Source organism: Brachycentrus maculatus, unplaced genomic scaffold (assembly GCF_059751285.1).
Source record: "Brachycentrus maculatus isolate JH-2025_06_01 unplaced genomic scaffold, ASM5975128v1 h1tg000142l, whole genome shotgun sequence".
Lineage (NCBI taxonomy): Eukaryota > Metazoa > Arthropoda > Insecta > Trichoptera > Brachycentridae > Brachycentrus > Brachycentrus maculatus.
In genome coordinates, this window is record NW_028280895.1 from 1,352,973 (window position 1) to 1,371,990 (window position 19,018).

Consider the following 19,018-nt stretch of genomic DNA (forward strand, 5'->3'; position numbering starts at 1 on the left):
TGAATAATTGAATGAATGCCTTCATTGATATTATTCTTCTTCTTCTAACCCTTATCCGCACCCGATGGTGCATAGGGCAATGCATCGTATAGAACCAGTGTTATCTTGATCGTTAAATACACGAAGGAAAGGTGATCAGCCTTCCGCTTCAGGTAAATAAATATTGTACTGAAAAATCACTAATATTTATTTTGACCCACGTACCTGGGACTCCAGCTTGGTAGCTTAGCGTGCTAAACACTACACTATGGAGCCGGATCATTTATATACAATTATCAATTATCAAGTTACGTCGCTCTTATGAAGTGCCCTTTGCATCATTTGGAGCGGAATTGGTGAAAAGTTGAAGTATTCCGAATATGTTTATTATTTTATTTTTTATTTTTTGCTAGTTTCCTCCAACAGTATAACGGACATTGTCTGATTGTTGATTTAACAAGTTTGATCATATATATGTATTTCTGCGTTTTCGTAGTGACATTTTAAACATGATACAAGACTATAATAAGGATGAAAATGTCAATAATCTGCAAACAGGAAATGGAGATCTTTTACACAGGAAATCATGTCAGATGGAAGAAGATAAACCATTTGAAAACCATAATAACAATAATTTCAACAATCGCAACGAGGTAAGACTTTTCATCAATCAAATCCTTACGTTCTTCTTAATTTTTCTTCAATTAATTAACACGATATAAAGTAAAAGTAAATGTATGTTTTAAACACTCTTTTCTTTTTCTTCTTTTCGCCTTGTGGCCTGTTTTTAAAAGGGATTAGCCTCCTGCGATGTCGATTTCCAGCTGTCAATCCATCTCTTTGGTGGTCTACCTTGCGGTTGGTCGTAGAGTGCGATGTGGGGGAGTCTGGATGGTTCCATTCTCCCCACATACTATCGCATACCATCGTCTTCACTGGCTTCCTCGCCTGAAGACATCTTCGATCTCGCATATTTCAATTATTAATATTTAAATAATATAATAAATGAATATCATTTATTATAACATTTTGAGGGTGTCCATTTGGAGTATTTACTTGTTCACAAAATCTATACTCAATGTTTCAAAATTGGTTCACATATCGCGCACTCCTTTCAAGAACGTCATAAATCAAAAAACTTGATTTTTCAGGAGAACGTTTTTAAAGTTTAAAAATATAATACAATGTATTAAAAATAAATATCCAGCCACTTATTTAACTTTTTACTGTGCAATAGATCTTTTTAGGTAAAACCTGAATATTTTTTCTCCATTTGAAAAATATTTAGTATATTTTAAAAAATAATTAAACAATACCTTTTCTTCAAAATGCAAAAATAACACTTTCTCCCCTGTAGCGGGTAAATATTAAGTTTAAAATATGCCGCTTTTGCTGAGATATAGTACATTTTCTGGGCATTACGAAAACATGCACAACTCAAAATTGACGATTTTTGATTTATGACGTTCTTGAAAGGAGTGAGCGATATATACTCGTAGAACTTCCAAGAATTTGAGTAGTGTAGTTGTCAATAATGGGTAGAATTGGTGAATATTACACGTGTGTAAAGTGATCACTTAAACCAGGCTATGACGGTCGTCAGCCCCGTAAATGCCAGACTTCTATATTCTTCTTCATCTTTGATGAGATGTCAAAAAATAATATTATTTACACTTAATATACATCATATTTATTTTCGACATTTTGAGTGTGCCCAAATACTTGTTCACAAATCTGGATTATCTCCAATTAAAGGAATTATTAAAAAATAATATTAATAATAGCAGTAATATGAAAAATAACTCCTATATTAAAGATAATAAAACCCTTATCCGCACCCCAATGGTGCATAGGGCACTGTGTCATATAAACGCAGTGTTATCTTGATCGTTTACACATGAAGGAAAGGTGATCAGCCCTCCGCTTCAGGTACCAGTCCATGGTAATATTGAATAAGTAACTCCTATAATTGGAGATAATCAAGACTTGTGAACAAGTATTTGGACACACTCAAAATGTTGTGTAAATAATAGTTTGTTTTAAATGTAATAAAAGCTAACTGAAGTACAAAATAATAATAATAGGCTGAATATTGAACGTTATACAAGCGCATAAAGTGATCACCCTGCCAAATGCCAGATCGTGGAATCAAATGCCCTGGGATGCTCAGATTTCCATCTCCTTTCGTGGATGCTTCATCTCCAGTCGAAACACCCATGATTTTTTTTACGCAACTACAATAGATCAACATTTTGAGTGTGTCCAAATACTTGTCCACAAAATCTGGATTATCTCCAATTACAGGAGTTATTTTCATATTATTTTTTGACATCTCATCAAAGATGAAGAAGAATATGGAAGTCTGGGCATTTACGGTTCTGACGACCGTCATAGGCTGGTTTAAGTGATCACTTTACACACGTGTAACATTCACCAATTCTACCCATTATTAACAACCACACTACTCAAATTCTTGGAAGTTCTATATATAAATGAACCGATTTAGAAACCTTGTTCTTGAATCACTAGAACTTCACTAGAGACATCTATTGGTGAGATGTAAAGAAGCTTTTTACTAAGCAGAAACTCTTATATTAGTATGTGAGATCCGAATCCTGGATTATAATAATTATAATAATTATTATTATCCTGGGTAGAATTGGTGAATGTTACACGTGTGTAAAGTGATCACTTAAACCAGCCTATGACGGTCGTCAGCCCCGTAAATGCCTAGACTTCCATATTCTTCTTCATCTTTGATGAGATGTCAGAAAATAATACAATAGATATGTTTATCTCATCATGAAAAAAAAACATAGTAAAAAAGCATAGTTTCGATAAACACATAGTAAAAAAAAAACAGCAGACCGGAATGGAAATAAACAATATGACGTCTTGTATTTATATACAATAAAAAAATACATTAACACATGTATAATTTTTTTTAATTTAGTACTTTTTGCGTGACTTTTACATTAGCAAAATTAACATAATGGTTTTTATTTTCAAAAAGATATATCATGTGATTAAATATATGTTGTATATTTTACATAAGATGCCAATCAAAATTTCAATTATAAAAAAAAGTAAGTTCTAAGTTCAGATTCTGTAATGCGTAATAAATATTCGTAAATGCTATTTTTGTTAGTTGTTGATGTATAAATATGGTATAATTTAAAATTTTAAGACCACTATCCTTTTATCAACAAGTGTGTTTGAAAATATAACATCTTGTTATATAGCGATAAATTAGGAACTTGACACCTTATTACAGACCGATAAATTCGGAAACTTCACATCTTATTAAAGACCGACAAATCGAGAAACTTGACCTCTTATTATAGACCGATAAATTGGGTAACTTTACATCTCATTATAAACCGGTAAATATGGAAACTTCAAATTATATTATAGACCGATAAATTTGGAAACTTCACATCTTATTATAGACCGATAAATTTGGAAACTTCACATCTTATTATAGACCGATAAATTTGGAAACTTCACATCTTATTATAGACCGATAAATTTGAAAACTTCACATCTTATTATAGACCGATAAATTTGGAAACTTCACATCTTATTATAGACCGATAAATTTGGAAACTTAACATCTTATTATAGACCGATAAATTTGAAAACTTCACATCTTATTATAGACCGATAAATTTGGAAACTTCACATCTTATTATAGACCGATAAATTTGGAAACTTCACATCTTATTATAGACCGATAAATTTGGAAACTTCACATTTTATTATAGACCGATAAAATGGGAAACTTGACCTCTTATTATAAACCGTTAAATTTGGAAACTTTAAACTTTATTATAGACCGATAAATTGGTTAACTTAACATTTTATTACATATAAACCAACAAATAGGAATACATAACATCTTATAAACTATTAAATTGAAAAACCTAACATCCTATTACACTATAGACCAAAAAACACTTTACACCTTATTATAGACCAATATATTACACTAATTAGTATTAACTTACACGCCCCGCTGACAGTGATAGGTACTTTGAAAGCATTGGTCATAAAAAAACATCTTTGACCACGAAAAAAATTGCATGATTAATTAAATACCGATATGATTTTTTATTAAATCAAAGTTTTTTTTTAATGGATGGGTCTGAACGGAAACTAAAAGTTTCTATATCGGACCTAGGAATGATGTGGCGGTAGCTTTCAGAGACCGATACATTAGGAAACTTAACAGTTTTTTCATTTCTTTTTATAGGCAAAGGAAGAAAGGTTGAAGATGAGTGACTGGTCGACCATGGACACTACCAAGGAATCCTTTGAGCAATGTTCTATATTCACAACTTTTTTCACCGAATTAGGTTTAGAAATTCATCGAGTCCTCGGATACTTCGTGCAACTTCTGTTTGCTCCCAGCGTTGCCAAAGAGTATGACAGACAGGTATTTTAAATAATTTATAATGATAACATCCAAAGTGATAACAATAACGGCAGATTTAGACTCTGATTGATCTGGTCATGTCCAGCCTTTTTGGTCGTCCTCATTCTGTTCTCCCGTTCACATTTCGCTTACTCCTTTCAAGAACGTCATAAATCAAAAATCGTCAATTTTCAGTTGTTCATGTTTTCGGAATGCCCAGAAAATGTAATATATCCCAGAAAAAAGCGGCATATTTTCATCTTAATATTTACCTGCTACAGGGCAGAAAGTGTTGTTTTTGCATTTTGAAGTAAAGGTATTGTTTAATTCTTTTTTTAAAATAAAAGTACTAAATATTTTTTAAATGGATAAAAAACCTTCAGGTTTTACCTAAAAAGATCTGTTACACAGTAAAAAGTTCGATAAGTGGCTTGATATTTATTTTTTATACATTGTATTATATTTTGAAACTTTAAAAACGTTCTCCTGAAAAATCAAGTTTTTTGATTTATGACGTTCTTGAAAGGAGTGAGCGATTTGCCAAATATACTTTTCTAAGAAATTAACTAATCATTCTGTTGTGGCAACCCACACATATAATGTACATCGAATATGGCAACTCAAGCTCAACGTAGCGAGCTACCTTCACGAGACCAGAAACGAACGGAACGAGTGAGCCCGCCACACTTCGTCGCCACCCGTCCTCAGATCGACACGTACTTCAACTGTTCTCATATTAGAGTCACGCGATTATCCTTAAGTATTTTCTTGATTGTAATTTGATAGAACTAAATAAATTTGTGTTAAAAGTAATCCGCTTTCATCTTGCTTTCCTTCTGATAAATTAAAGTGGTATTCAACTAGAAACCACACTGTCATTATCCATTCGCTCCTCATGTCCATATCACCTTTAAGATTTTTGGGACTCCAATCCTGTTGCATTAGCCACCATTATAAAATATAAAATATATAATAAAATTTTAATAAAAAACGGACAAGTATCACACAGTGTTAATAATTGAGTGTGTCCATATACCTACTTGTTCACAAATCTGAATTATCTCCAATTCATTCAAACCCTTATCCGCATCCCAATGATGCATAGGGCACTGCATCATATTAACAAAGTGTTATCTTGATCGTAAACACATGAAGGAAAGGTGATCAGCCCTCCGACCATTACACTACGGAGGCAGAAAATCTCCAATTAGGAGTTATTTTTCTAACCTTATTTTCTTACTTTTATTTTCTAGCCTGTGACGGTCGCAAGCCTTGTAAATGCCCAGACTTCCATGTTCTTTTTCATCTACATATGTTTTTTTCTTGAATTATCCTGTTTTTAAATTATGTCTGGAATAGTAATGATCCAAAATAAAGAATGGTATTTTACATGTAATGGGTAGATTGTAAACTCCTACTTTATATTTTCTACTTCACTGTAATATAGCGACAACTTGGTATAAACCTAATTTTTTTATAATAACACAGGGCTATCCAGCATTATACGCCGAATACGAGTTTTTTTACTCCCGTTACCTGTACCGCCGGTTCAAAACATGCTTGCGCCCTATGACCTCCTCGGCTGGTCCCGAGATCACCTTGAAGAACTGCCACTCGCCAGATAACGGCTGGACGCTGCAGTAAGTATAATACAATAAGCCAATGAGTCTACTTTCTCATGTTATACAATAAGAGTTCCTATTGTACGTGTGTCCTATATTGAAGGCTGTCCCACCGCATGCCCAGATCTGATACAGAAGCATCTAGGCTTCCTGACAGATCTTCTCTTGCTAAGCATTCAAGTTGCGAAATTTATTGAAAATGTGAAGCAATATAAAATTGTATCCCGATTTTACTGTGAATTTACATCTAAAAGCTTTCAATATACCTGTCACTGCCAATCTAAATAAATACAAGATTGTAAGTCCACCACCAAATTTTCTGGTGTAGGCAGTGAAAGGGATTGGTATTTAGTTCAATTGGTCAGCTAGATCCGATTCCGACTCGACGTTGGCCGGTACACAGACGCCCACAATCCTGACCAGCACAGCAGGCAGACACGGAACAGTGCAAAGACATTTACAGAGAATGGTTAGTCATCGCATTTCCACTCAATCATTATTCATCGAGTGTCCTGTTTAGGTTTCCTGGTGAACAGTCTCGCTGCATCAACCTGGGGTCCTATAACTACCTGGGCTTTGCAGAGACTAAAGGAGAGTGCGCCGACGCGGTGGAGTCTGCTATTCGCACGTACGGAGTGTCGCTGGCCAGCCCTCGCAACGAGCTCGGAACTTGCGAGCTGCACCTCCAGCTGGAGCGGCTCATAGCGCGCTTTCTGGGCGTGGAAGCGTCATGCGTGGTAGGCATGGGATTCGGCACTAATGCCACGATTCTCCCGGCGCTGTTGGAACCCGGATGCTTAGCCATCAGCGACAAATTAAATCATGTCTCTATCGTCTACGGAATACGACTCTCCGGCGCCACGTTATCCGTCTTCCGGCATAACGACGTGCAACATCTAGAAGAGATAATACGAAAGAGAATTATAGAAGGACGCGCGCTTCCTGGAAAGCCGTACCTGCCCTGGAAGAAGATCCTGATTGTGGTAGAGGGCGTTTTCTCCATGGAAGCTAGTCTGGTGCATCTGAAGGAGATCGTGGCCATCAAGCGCAAGTACGGATGTTACCTGTACATGGACGAGGCTCACTCCATCGGCGCTATGGGGAAACGCGGGCGCGGGTTGACCGACTTTGCCGGAGTAGATCCCAAAGACGTGGATATTCTGATGGGGACATTCAGCAAGAGCTTCGGAGCAAGTGGTGGCTATGTAGCCGGCTCTAATGTGAGTTGCAATTTTTATAAACATTTCCTTTTAAAATTGATATATTTTATAATCATTACTACCCCATTCCAGAGAATAATAAATTTCCTAAAGAAGCACGGACACTCGGATACTTATTCCCAAGGGATGTCTCCAGTGGTGGCTCAGCAGATTGTGACCAGCATGAGCATACTAATGGGCCTGAATGGGAATTCGGATGGAGTTCAACGCCTCAACAGGCTGTTTCGCAACACAAGGTACCCAGCTTCATCCCACACTTACTAATAATAATAATTTAGGATAATTCAAATAGCCCCATTTTGGTATTCCACCCTCCTCTGAACATAAGAGTGTGGCCTTCCATCCTTTCTGCATACCACTGCTGTGAAACGGCGTGATGGTAGTAGTAGTAGCCATTTTGGTAAAAAAAAAATTACCCCAAAGGCGCTTATACTAATGATATGAAAATGAGAAAAAAATATTACAGAAAAACGTCGTTATTCGTCGTAAGTCTAAAGGGGGAAAATTGGAGCCGCAGTCTTATTGCGCTTTCTTCTCGGTCTTCTTGGGCTGGAGTATGGCCAAGATGTTGGGCAGGGTGCCTCTCTGAGCAATGATAATGCTGGAGAGCAACTTGTTGAGCGTCCGTCATTGTGGATAGCAGTAACTCATGAATAATCTCTAGCACAGGGGTTCCCAAAGTGTGCGCCTTAGAAATTAAGAAGGGCGCTGTGAGTCTATCCTTTATCATTATCCGAAACCACAATTTTTTTTTGTTGTTCTCTGTTTCAATTCTGAATTCTTATAAAAATAATAAAACTCAATTTCATATTGTGGATGTTTTAATTTTTGTGCCTCTCTACCCAATTACTATTATTGTAGGTGCCTATTTCTTTCGACTATAATGTATAGAATCTTTCATTAAGTGCTTTTTATCTTTTAATTTTAATAAAACAAAGTGTGCGTCAGAGATGTAGCATCAGCAATATGGTCGCTATTAACTGTGAAAGTTTGAAATACTTTATTGAAAGACCCTATATATAGTCTCTATATCTATTCTAAATAGCTTATTAATGTAGGGCGCCGTGACAAAATACTAAGCTTGTAAGTGCGCCGCGGATTGGGAACCCCTTCTCTAGCAGGTCAAAGTCGACAATTTAATTATTGCGAATAATGACTACCAAGGGCAATGTTCTTTGGCGACTAATGTACTCCGCACATAAACAGATTGGCTGCAATATTTTTGGATAACGTAATTCTTCTTCTGCGTGCGTGTCATATAAGGTCCGTTTGACTTCGACTATCACTTGATAGTAATTTTCCTTGTCTAGGGCAGCTCTAAGCAGCACCCTGACAGTTCTGATCCCCGTCCAATCTCGTATATTCCGGAGCCAGGAGATCTGTCTTCTGCCCACACTTCGTCGACTTTCTACTTTGACTTTTATGATTAGGTGTAATAGCTCGTATTTTTTTATCTAAGCACATGCCCCAGATAGGACACCTTCTGGAACTTGATATCAGTCAGCAACTGTCTCCCTGATCTTGCTCTTTGGAGCACATTTCGCAACTCGCAACTTGGAACTCCTTTCAACAACGTAATATATAAAAAAAATTTTTTTTCAGTAGAACGTTTATAAAGTTGAAGAATATAATAAAATGTATTAAAAATAATTACTAAGCCACTTATTGAATTTTTACTGTGCAACAGATCTTTTTAGGTAAAACCTGAATGTTTTGTCTCCATTAGAAAAATATTTAGTACATTTAAAAAATAATTAAACAATTCCTTTTCTTCAAAATGCAAAAACAAGACATTCTGCCCTGTAGCAGGTAAATATTAAGTTAAAAATATGCCGCTTTTGCTGGGATAAAGTACATTTTCTAGGCATTCCGAAAATATGCAAATACTGAAAATTGACGATTTTTGATATATTTGAGTTGAAAGGAGTGAGCGATTTGGGTTGCTGACCATATTGGTCAATGAAATGCGTAGCACTCTACGATGAAGCCATATTTCGAATGCTTCTAAATCGGTTCATAGAGCTGATTTTGAGGGTTTATATCAGCCAGCAACTGTCTTCTCACTCACTGTGCTATAATAACAATCACAATATATCTTTTCTTTAATGTTTTTCGCAGACATTTGTGGCACAATTTATAAACTTTATACAATTAATTATCTTTGTTTTCACCACTTTTTTTATTAATACAATTTTACCTACCGGTTTCGACAAGAACCTTGTCATCATCAAGGTTTATTTTAATTCAAAAACATTAAAAACATTGAAATACTCTCACCAAAAACTTTCACACAGTCCTTAAATCAGAGGATTCTTACGGACTGTGTGGAAGTTTTTGGTGAGAGTATTTCAATGTTTTTGAATTAAAATAAACCTTGATGATGACAAGGTTCTTGTCGAAACCGGTAGGTTAAATTGTATTAATAAAAAAGTGGTGAAAACAAAGATAATTTATTTTATAAAGTTTATAATATATCTACTATGAATAGTTCTACTTTCAGTACGTCAAAATATAGCTACTAGTTGAACGTTTAGTACAGTACCAGTAGAGAAGTGCAGTTTCGTAACATTCCATGCTTGTTTTCAGATACTTCAGGCGGCGCTTGGTGCAAATGGGTCTCATCGTATATGGCCATGAGGAGTCCACAGTAGTGCCCGTGATGATATACCAGTACTCCAAATTAATGTGAGCTCCTGCTAATATACCACTATTAACCCTTACCCGCATCCAATGGTGCATAGGGCACTGCATCTAACTGATGCGATGTCAAGTCGGCTGTCCAAACCAAAACACAGTAAGGGACATTTTTTTGTAGTACGTTTTTTTTGCATTTTTGGACTAAGTAGATTCTACTTAGTCCAACATACTACAAAAAAATGACCCTTACTGCGTTTTAAGTTTGGACAGCTGAAGTTGATCATCAATTATATTAAAGCAAGGGAATCAGTTCTGCGCATCAGTTTTCAAACCCTTATCCGCACCCCAAAGGTGCATAGGGCACTGCATCATATAAACGCAGTGTCATTATAAACATATTTGAAATATTTTTTGCAGAGACCCACCAAAGCCACCTTGTGTGTGTTAGATGGTAAGTCAATTTGGTTCGATGTTCCCAGGTTCGTGATGCGCGAGCTGGCCGCCGCCGGCGTGGCCGTGGTGGGCGTCAGTCTGCCGGGCACGGCGGTCGCGATGAGCCGCATTCGGATCTGCATCTCGGCCGCGCACAGCCGCGAGCAGCTAGACGCAGGGCTGGCGGCCATCCAGGAGGTCGCCCAGAGGGCCCGCATACTATACTCGCGAAAGCCGCGCAGCGTCAAACCTATTCCTTTCGAATAAGATCATTTTATTTTTTAATTTACTATACATTTTTTTTACAATACTTTATAAAATATTATAATATAATTTTTTACAATACTTACTATTTTTTTTATTGTTTCGGCATTCACTTTGTGGTAAGACATGATGAAATAGTAAAACAAAATCGATTGTTTTTTTTACCACTTTAGTTTATTTTATTATGACGGCTAGTTTCGGAAGCTATGCTTCCATCTTCAGGTCTAAACATAAACTGAGTATTTTGTTTGAATTGCAACGTATTCTAATTCCAGATACTTCATGTCGCTCACTCCTTTCAAGAACGTCAAAAATTAAAAATCGTCAATTTTCATTTGTGCATGTTTTCGGAATGCTCAGATAATGTACATACTTTATCCCAGCAAAAGAGGCATATCTTTAACTTAATATTTACCCGCTACAGGGCAGAAAGCGTTGTATTTGCATTTTTAAGAAAAGGTATTGTTTAATTATTTCTTTAAATATACTAAATATTTTTCAAATGGAGAAAAAACCTTCAGGTTTTACCTAAAAAGATCTGTTGCACAGTAAAAAGTTCAATAAGTGGCATGATATATATTTTTAATACATTGTATTATATTTTTAAACTTTAAAAACGTTCTCCTGAAAAATGAAGTTTTTTGATTTATGACGTTCTTGAAAGGAGTGAGCGTTGTCTTCATGTGATTTGTTTATGAAAAAAATAGCTATAGTAGGATATAACGAGTAACGGTTCCTTTATCCTCGTTATATATATATATATATATATATATATATATATATATATATATATATAGGCACTTCAATGGTTGATGCGCTACGTGCAGCGCAGTCAAGGGATAACTGGAGAAGAGTCATTGCTTCTGCAAGGGTCACAACCCTCAGCAATGAGGAATAAGATGGAGAAGAAGATTTTATTATGAAAAATAATGGGCTTGCCTTACTGGTAAGCCCTGGGCACGCCACTGATATATATATATATATATATATATATATATATATATATATATATATATGTCCGCCTCCGTAGTGTAATGGTCAGCATGCTCGGCTACCGTTCTGGAGGTCCCGGGTTCGATTCCCAGGGGGGTTCGATCAATATTTATTCAATATTACACTGGACTGGTACCTGAAGTGGAGGGCTGATCACCTTTCCTTCATGTGTAATCGATCGAGGTAACACTGCGTTTATATGAAGCAGTGCCCTATGCACCATTCGGGTGCGGTAAGGGATTTATTATTATATATATATATATATATATATATATATATATATATATATATATATATATATATATATATATATATATATATATATATATATATATATATATATATATATATATATATATATATATATATATATATATATATATATATATATATATATATATATATATATATATATATATATATATATATAAGCAAAGCAATTAAGGCGATAGATATAAAGTACATTAGGGCGGATAATGTTCTCGCGCATTCGTAACTCTGCCATTTAATGACCTGCGGACGTGTCCCGACTCCTGACGCCGCCGGAGGGCGGAGCGGCGCCCCACGGCTCCGGGGCCGGGGTAGGGAACGTAAATCACGGGCTACAGGTAACCCGGCTGACCAGATAAAAGCTACCCGGTAACCCTCGAAGGCAGCAGTGACAATTTCATATACACATTAAGCCAGTGGTTCACAAAGTGGTATTTATTTTTTTAATGAATTTATTCTATTTAAAAAAAAACCGTTTTGTGTTACTCTAGTTTATTTTATTTATTGTTTCGGCATTAACTTTGTGTATTTATTGTAACTGCAGACAGTTGGTAGAATTCCACATTGAATCGTTGGGTAATATATCCAAAATAAAACAAGGTTTTTGTTGGATTAAATTCTACATTTATTTATGTATATTTTAATACGTGACGCGTTTCGTCTTCTTAGGACATAATCAAACACATATGTGTTTGATAATGTCCTAAGAAGACGAAACGCGTCACGTATTAAAATATACATAAATTAATGTAGAATTCAATCCAGCAAAAACTGTGTTTTATTTTGGATATAAACTTAATAATTAACTTTGTGGTAAGACATGTTACAATAATTAAAGAAAACACTTGTTTTTATACCACTTGAGTTTTATTAAAGACAAAAATAATTAAACTCAAGTGGTTTAAAAACAAGTGTTTTCTTTAATCATTACTCTAGTTTAAGTCATCATTTTTGCATCAAGTCTTGTAAATACTGAATTTTGACATTTTAACACACGGCGGACGTGCGTTTTTTACGTTTGCGGACCGCTGGCGGTGGGATTTGATAACTATGTACAAATAGTTAAGACCTTAACAAAGAGATCGGCATATATTATTCATTCAATATAAAAACATTACATATGTAATTATCCCTTTTCTGACTTTGAAATGAGGCCGGTGCAGAAGGTATACCCTTCCCGTCCGTAAGCATCAATCGACCGAAAGGGTGAAAATACCTTTCCCGTCCATAGTGTTTTAATAGCGGCTTCCTTACAGGAGTGATGGGATGCGCTTATTGTGTCTTTTTAGAAGGCCAAGGGGGTAATATGTGTTACTATAGCTATAGCAAACAAGTATACAAAGGGAGATGGCATTTGTTACAGATGAAAGCTTTTCCCTAAATAATATAAATCACTAGAATTTTATCTCACGAATTACAAAAAATTCTAGTAACTATGGGCAGGACACATTGCAAGACAGGACCTCACAAGATGGACCCCAAGAATTCTACGGTAAAGACCTTGGGAGAACAAAAGAGGTGTCGGAAGACCCCAAAAGAGATGGTCCGACGACATAGTCGCTGTGGGGGGTAGAAACTGGCTGCAAGCAGCAACCGACCGGAGGAAATGAAAAGAAGGGAAGAGGCCTATATCCAGCAGTGAAGGTCAGAGGGCACATGAAAAAGAAAAAGAAAAAGATATTAACTATAGGCATAAAGACTAAATCCACTCACGAGTAGGCATAGGCTATAAAACTCATAAAGTTAAAGCCTAAGTAGGGCCATTATAAGCGGTGTTGCTAAGCCGCAGATATATTACATAGATTTTAGAGTCACTTGGACGTTAGCTAATTCAAAAAATATAATTCAGTAAGCGTCCGGCGCTGAGAGTCGGACGTCACTACACGCCCCATATTTTTTTAGAATATTCTAATATCCAATATTTATAAACGTGTATATTTGATTTTTGTTTGTTTTTTAGAATAGATCGCTCACTCCTTTCAACAACGTCATAAATAAAAAAAAAACTTGATTTTTCAGGAGATCGTTTTTCGGAGATCGAGAAAGTTAAAGAATATAATAGAATGTATTAAAAATAAATATCAAGCCACTTATTGAGCTTTTTACTGTGCAACAGATCTTTTTAGGCAAAACCTGAAGGTTTTTTCTCCATTTGAAAAATAATAAGTGTATTAAAAAAAATTATTAAACAATACCTTTTCTTCAAAATGCAAAAACAACACTTTCTGCCCTGTAGCGGGTAAATTTTATATTAAGTTAAAAATATGTCGCTTTTGCTGGGATATAGTACATTTTCTGGGAATTCCAAAAATTTGTACAGCTGAAAATTAACGATTTTTGATATATGACGTTGTTAAAAGGAGTGAGCGATATGAATATTGAATTTTTTCAACTACATACATACCTTTCAATACCACTTTTTTTCAAAACAGTGTTTTATTTCTAATTAAATTATGTTAAGAAATCTATAATATCCTAAAATAAAGATGAATTTATTAATGCACATTTAATTATCTACATTACGTTTCGAATCAACCCTCTGAATTTTTGAAAATTCACGGTAGGGTGTTTTTTTATAACAAACACAATGTAAGCTTTGCAAAGCAAATCTCCATTCCCTGAACACTTGGTATTCTGCATGCATATTATGTGTTTCCAAATTAAAGTCTCTGTGAAATTGTTTCCACGGCGTTTTTACTGTCGGGAAGTCCAATAATTACCGGAATGGTGTCACAGTACCTACAACTGTTTGCGTCTGCGCCTCGCTTATCTATGCAGATAAGTTCTCATTCAAACAATTTGGAGGTAATGGGATTACAGAATAGGTGAAGAGAAGAATCGTTTAACCCGTTCGCATAACAGTTTTTTTTTTTCAAAATATGTATACAAAGACACTAATTGAATGTATCCCCGTAAGTAAAAAAGTTGCCCCCGCGGAGGGAAGGTGATATGGTTTTTCAAACAATAATTTCAATAAAAATAAATTATAAATTGTAAAACAAACAAACGAAAGTCCCTCTCCAAGCACAAGAACTCTATCTCTTTTTTGGAGAGATCTGCGTCCCTAATTTTAAGATTGTTGGAAATGTTTGGAAAATTAATTAAAATTGTCAAAACATTGTATGGAAGTGAAACATGGAGTTGGCAAAAGAAGGATGAAAGTAGACTGAATGCAGTCGAAATGCAATATCTCAGAAGAATGTGCGACAAAACGATGTATGATAGATGTGCGAATAGTGAAATAAGGAAGGAATGCAAAGCTGAGATAAGCATTATCGATAAAATTAAGAAAGGTGTGTTGAGATGGTTTGGACATGTAGAACGAATGAGTGAGGAAAGAACGGTAAAACAAATTTATGAGGCGAATGTTAGCAGGAAAAGAAGCAGAGGAAGACCGAGAAAAACATGGCACGATCAGGTATGCCAAATACTTGAAAGTGGTCAGGTTAGGAGTCGTAACAATCGACGGGTATGTATGAGGAGATGCATGAACGTGGAAGAGGCGAAGAATGTTTACAAGGACAGAGTGGTGTGGCGCTCTATTCTCTCTGCCTACCCCTGCGGGGAAGCGGCGTGTTGGTTAGTTAGTTAGTTAGTTAGTAAAAACATTGCAACCGTATTAAATAAATAAAATAAAAAATCTCAACAGAGATGAAAAAGAATATGGAATTCTGGGCATTTACGGGTCTTGCGGCTGTCAAAGGCTGGTTTAATCATCACTTTACACACGTGTAACATTTACTCATTCTACCTATGATTGACAACCACACTACTCAAATTCTTTGGAAGTTCTATATATATATATATATATATATATATATATATATATATATATATATATATATATATATATATATATATATATATATATATATATATATATATATATATATATATATATATATATATATATATATATATATATATATATATATATATATATATATATATATATGATCCAAATTCGAAACATGGTACTTGCATCACAAGAATTTTCACTAGAGACATCTATTAGTGAGATGGAGAAGTCTTTTTTAGCAGAAACTCTTTTATTTGTATGTGAGGTCCGAATCCTGAATGATAATCACATCCATCATTGTCAATCATGGGTAGAATTGGTGAATGTTACACGTGTGTAAAGTGATCACTTAAACCATTCCAAATGCCCAAACTTCCATATTCTTCTTCATCCTTAGATCCATCTTCTTCGTGTTAAGATGACAAAAAATAATATGATAAATAACTCCTATAATTGCAGATAATCCAGATTTGTGAGTTTTGCGCCACCCTGTATCTTTGAATATTATTATTTTTGCATCAATTCGGTGGGGTATGAAGTCAGGGGTGGATCGTGATCCGACCGCTGTGGCGCCCACACCCCCCTCGCTGTCAAGTGCAGGGCTGCATCGTCAGGACCGGACTAACGAGACGCTAACAGGGCCACAGGTCCACAGGGCCGGTCGCGTGACGAGTCGAGGCCCGGATCGGGGAACCTGTCATTTTAAAATCCGCCCATTAAAATTCGGCTGGAATTGCTAAATTTCTGGGGAGAATAAAGCTGACAGCCTGCAAAACCGCTATTTCAAAATTATTCCATGAAATTTAAATGTCTAATGTTATAAGTGTAATAATAAAGATCGGACTTCGAATAAACATTTAAAAAATATATATTATCATTTTATATGATAATATATATTTTTTTATAACTTAATTATAATGTCTACCGGTTTCGAAGCTAACCGCTTCTTTAAGTTACAAACAAAGTATTATTCAGTCTTATATATCTATATATATATATATATATATATATATATATATATATATATATATATATATATATATATATATATATATATATATATATATATATATATATTTATATATATATATATATATATATATATATATATATATATATATATATATATATATATATATATATTTATATATATATATATATAATATATATATATATATATATATATATATATATATATATATATATATATATATATATATATATATATATATATATATATATATATATATATATGTATATATATATATATATATATATATATATATATATATATATATATATATATATATATATATTATATATATATGAATATATATATATATATTTATATAATGTATATTGAGTGTTTATCTTTTCCGCCTCCGTAGTGTAAGGTCAGCACGAGGTCTACTATTCTAAAGGTCCCGAGTTCGAGGGGGGTCAAATAAATAAAAGTGATTTTTTCAATCTAATATTTATTCAATATTACCCTGGACTGATACGTAAAACGGAAGGCTGATCACCTTTTTTTGTTATTGTGATTAAAAATTCTTTCAAAATTGTTTAAAACTAGGATTTTGAATGCAATTATAGTACTGTGGTTGTCAATCATGGGTAGAACGGTGAATGTCGCACGTGCGCAAAGAGATCACTCAACCAGTCTATGACAAATACCTACACTTCCATATTTTTCATCACTTATGATGGGATGTCAAAAAACTGTAAAAATATATATTTTTAAATAGAACAACGTATATTGTTTTTAACCACTTTTTATTGGTTCTTTTCTCCAAGCGGTTTCGACAAGGACCTTGTCATTATCAGGGTCAAACATGCGAGAAAAGTACCGATGATAAATTCATAAAGTTGATAAAATTGTCAGAAATGAAGACTTTAAGAAGCATATCTGGCAATAATCAATTAGACAAATTAGTAACGCCAAGATAAGGGAAATATGCGAGATCGAAGATGTCGTTAGGTGCGGAAGGGAACGAAGGAGACAATGGTAGGCGCATGTAAGGAGAAAGGGACCATCCAGACCCTCCCTCATTGCACTGTACGGCCAACCCCAATGTACCGGGCAGACCACCAAAGAGATGTATCGACAGCTGGGAATCGACATCGCAGAAGGCTAGTCCCTCTTAAAACAGGCCACAAGGCTTACACGAAGCAGAAGAAGAAGATAAAATTTGCCACAAAATGTCTACGAAAAGCATTCGTTTCTGAGTCAATAAAATTACTCGGTAGGGAAAATTTGAATTGGTATTAGCTCTTGCAATTTTGCAATTATTATATTACAGTAACGTGCGCAGTAATTTCGCTCGTTTCATTTAATAAATAATTCACGATTTTGAGTCTCGTATGTCCGGAACAGCACGCTAAGTTACTCGTAGAACCGTTTTGCGAGACAAATTTTCAATCATAAATAAATTGGATAATCCTCCCTCAGGGAAAAATGTATTATCCGACGTCACGCGATACTCCCCGACAAGCGGGGGTTGTATGCAGGTTAACGAACGACGCACAATGAAGCACTATTCAGATAATATGCAATTATAAACTATTTATTTATTTATTTATTTTTCAAAACATATTACATATCGCTCACTCCTTTCAAGAACGTCATAAATCAAAAAACTTGATATTTCAGGAGAACGTTTTTAAAGTTTAAAAATATAATACAATGTATTAAAAATAAATGTCAAGCCACTTATTGAACTTTTTACTGTGCAACAGATCTTTTTAGGTAAAACCTAAAGGTTTTTTCTCCATTTGAAAAATATTTAAACAATACCTTTTCTTCAAAATGCAAAAACAACACTTTCTGCCCTGTAGCGGGTAAATATTAATTTCATTAATTGATTCGGCAGTCGCTTTGTGGTAAAATCTATCCTTTTTTAATTGATGTTTTACTTAGTAAATACTACTACTTCTTAAAATCTACTGTGACATGTGTTTCGATGCATTCCGCATCATTTTCAAACACCGTATGAAACACGTGTCGAAATACGAGTCACAGTAGATTTTAAGAAATAGTGGTATTTACTAAGTAAAACATCAATTAAAAATGGTAAATATTAAGTTAAAAATATGCGTTTTTTGCTGGAATATAGTACATTTTTAGGGCATTCCGAAAACATGCACAACTGAAAGTTGGCGGTTTTTGATATATGACGTTGTTGAAAGGCGTGAGCGATATGTTATATTCTTTCAAAAAAATGTGCGCGGAGACGCGCCGCTTACTGAATGTATATTTGCGATTACCCATTTGAAACTGAATCATCGATAAAAGTAAAATTTTAATAATTGTGTGAAGCGGTATATTGCAGGAATGGATATACTGAAAAACCGAGTATCCTTACAATTCCTATAGCCTGAAAAAAAATCT

General features: G+C 34.6%; 1 protein-coding gene across 1 annotated transcript; it reads left to right on the forward strand.

Moving 5' to 3' along the window:
- The first annotated feature begins 507 nt into the window (after positions 1-507).
- Positions 508-10,573, forward strand: LOC148308996 (serine palmitoyltransferase 3-like). Its single transcript, XM_088260728.1, has 7 exons — positions 508-632; positions 4,232-4,414; positions 5,882-6,033; positions 6,536-7,235; positions 7,308-7,471; positions 9,822-9,920; positions 10,352-10,573. Exons 1-7 carry the CDS (start codon positions 573-575, stop codon positions 10,569-10,571), a joined length of 1,578 nt encoding a protein of 525 aa, XP_088116854.1. The 5' UTR covers positions 508-572; the 3' UTR covers positions 10,572-10,573.
- The last annotated feature ends 8,445 nt before the right edge of the window (positions 10,574-19,018 follow it).

What these genes read in the sequence shown, in the direction of transcription:
- LOC148308996 (XM_088260728.1), top strand. Translation starts at nt 573, where the DNA reads ATGGAAGAAGATAAACCATTTGAAAACCATAATAACAATAATTTCAAC. An exon ending in ATTTCAACAATCGCAACGAG is followed by an intron (nt 633 to 4,231) that starts GTAAGACTTTTC and finishes TTCTTTTTATAG; the next exon opens with GCAAAGGAAGAAAGGTTGAA. An exon ending in TACCAGTACTCCAAATTAAT is followed by an intron (nt 9,921 to 10,351) that starts GTGAGCTCCTGC and finishes CGATGTTCCCAG; the next exon opens with GTTCGTGATGCGCGAGCTGG.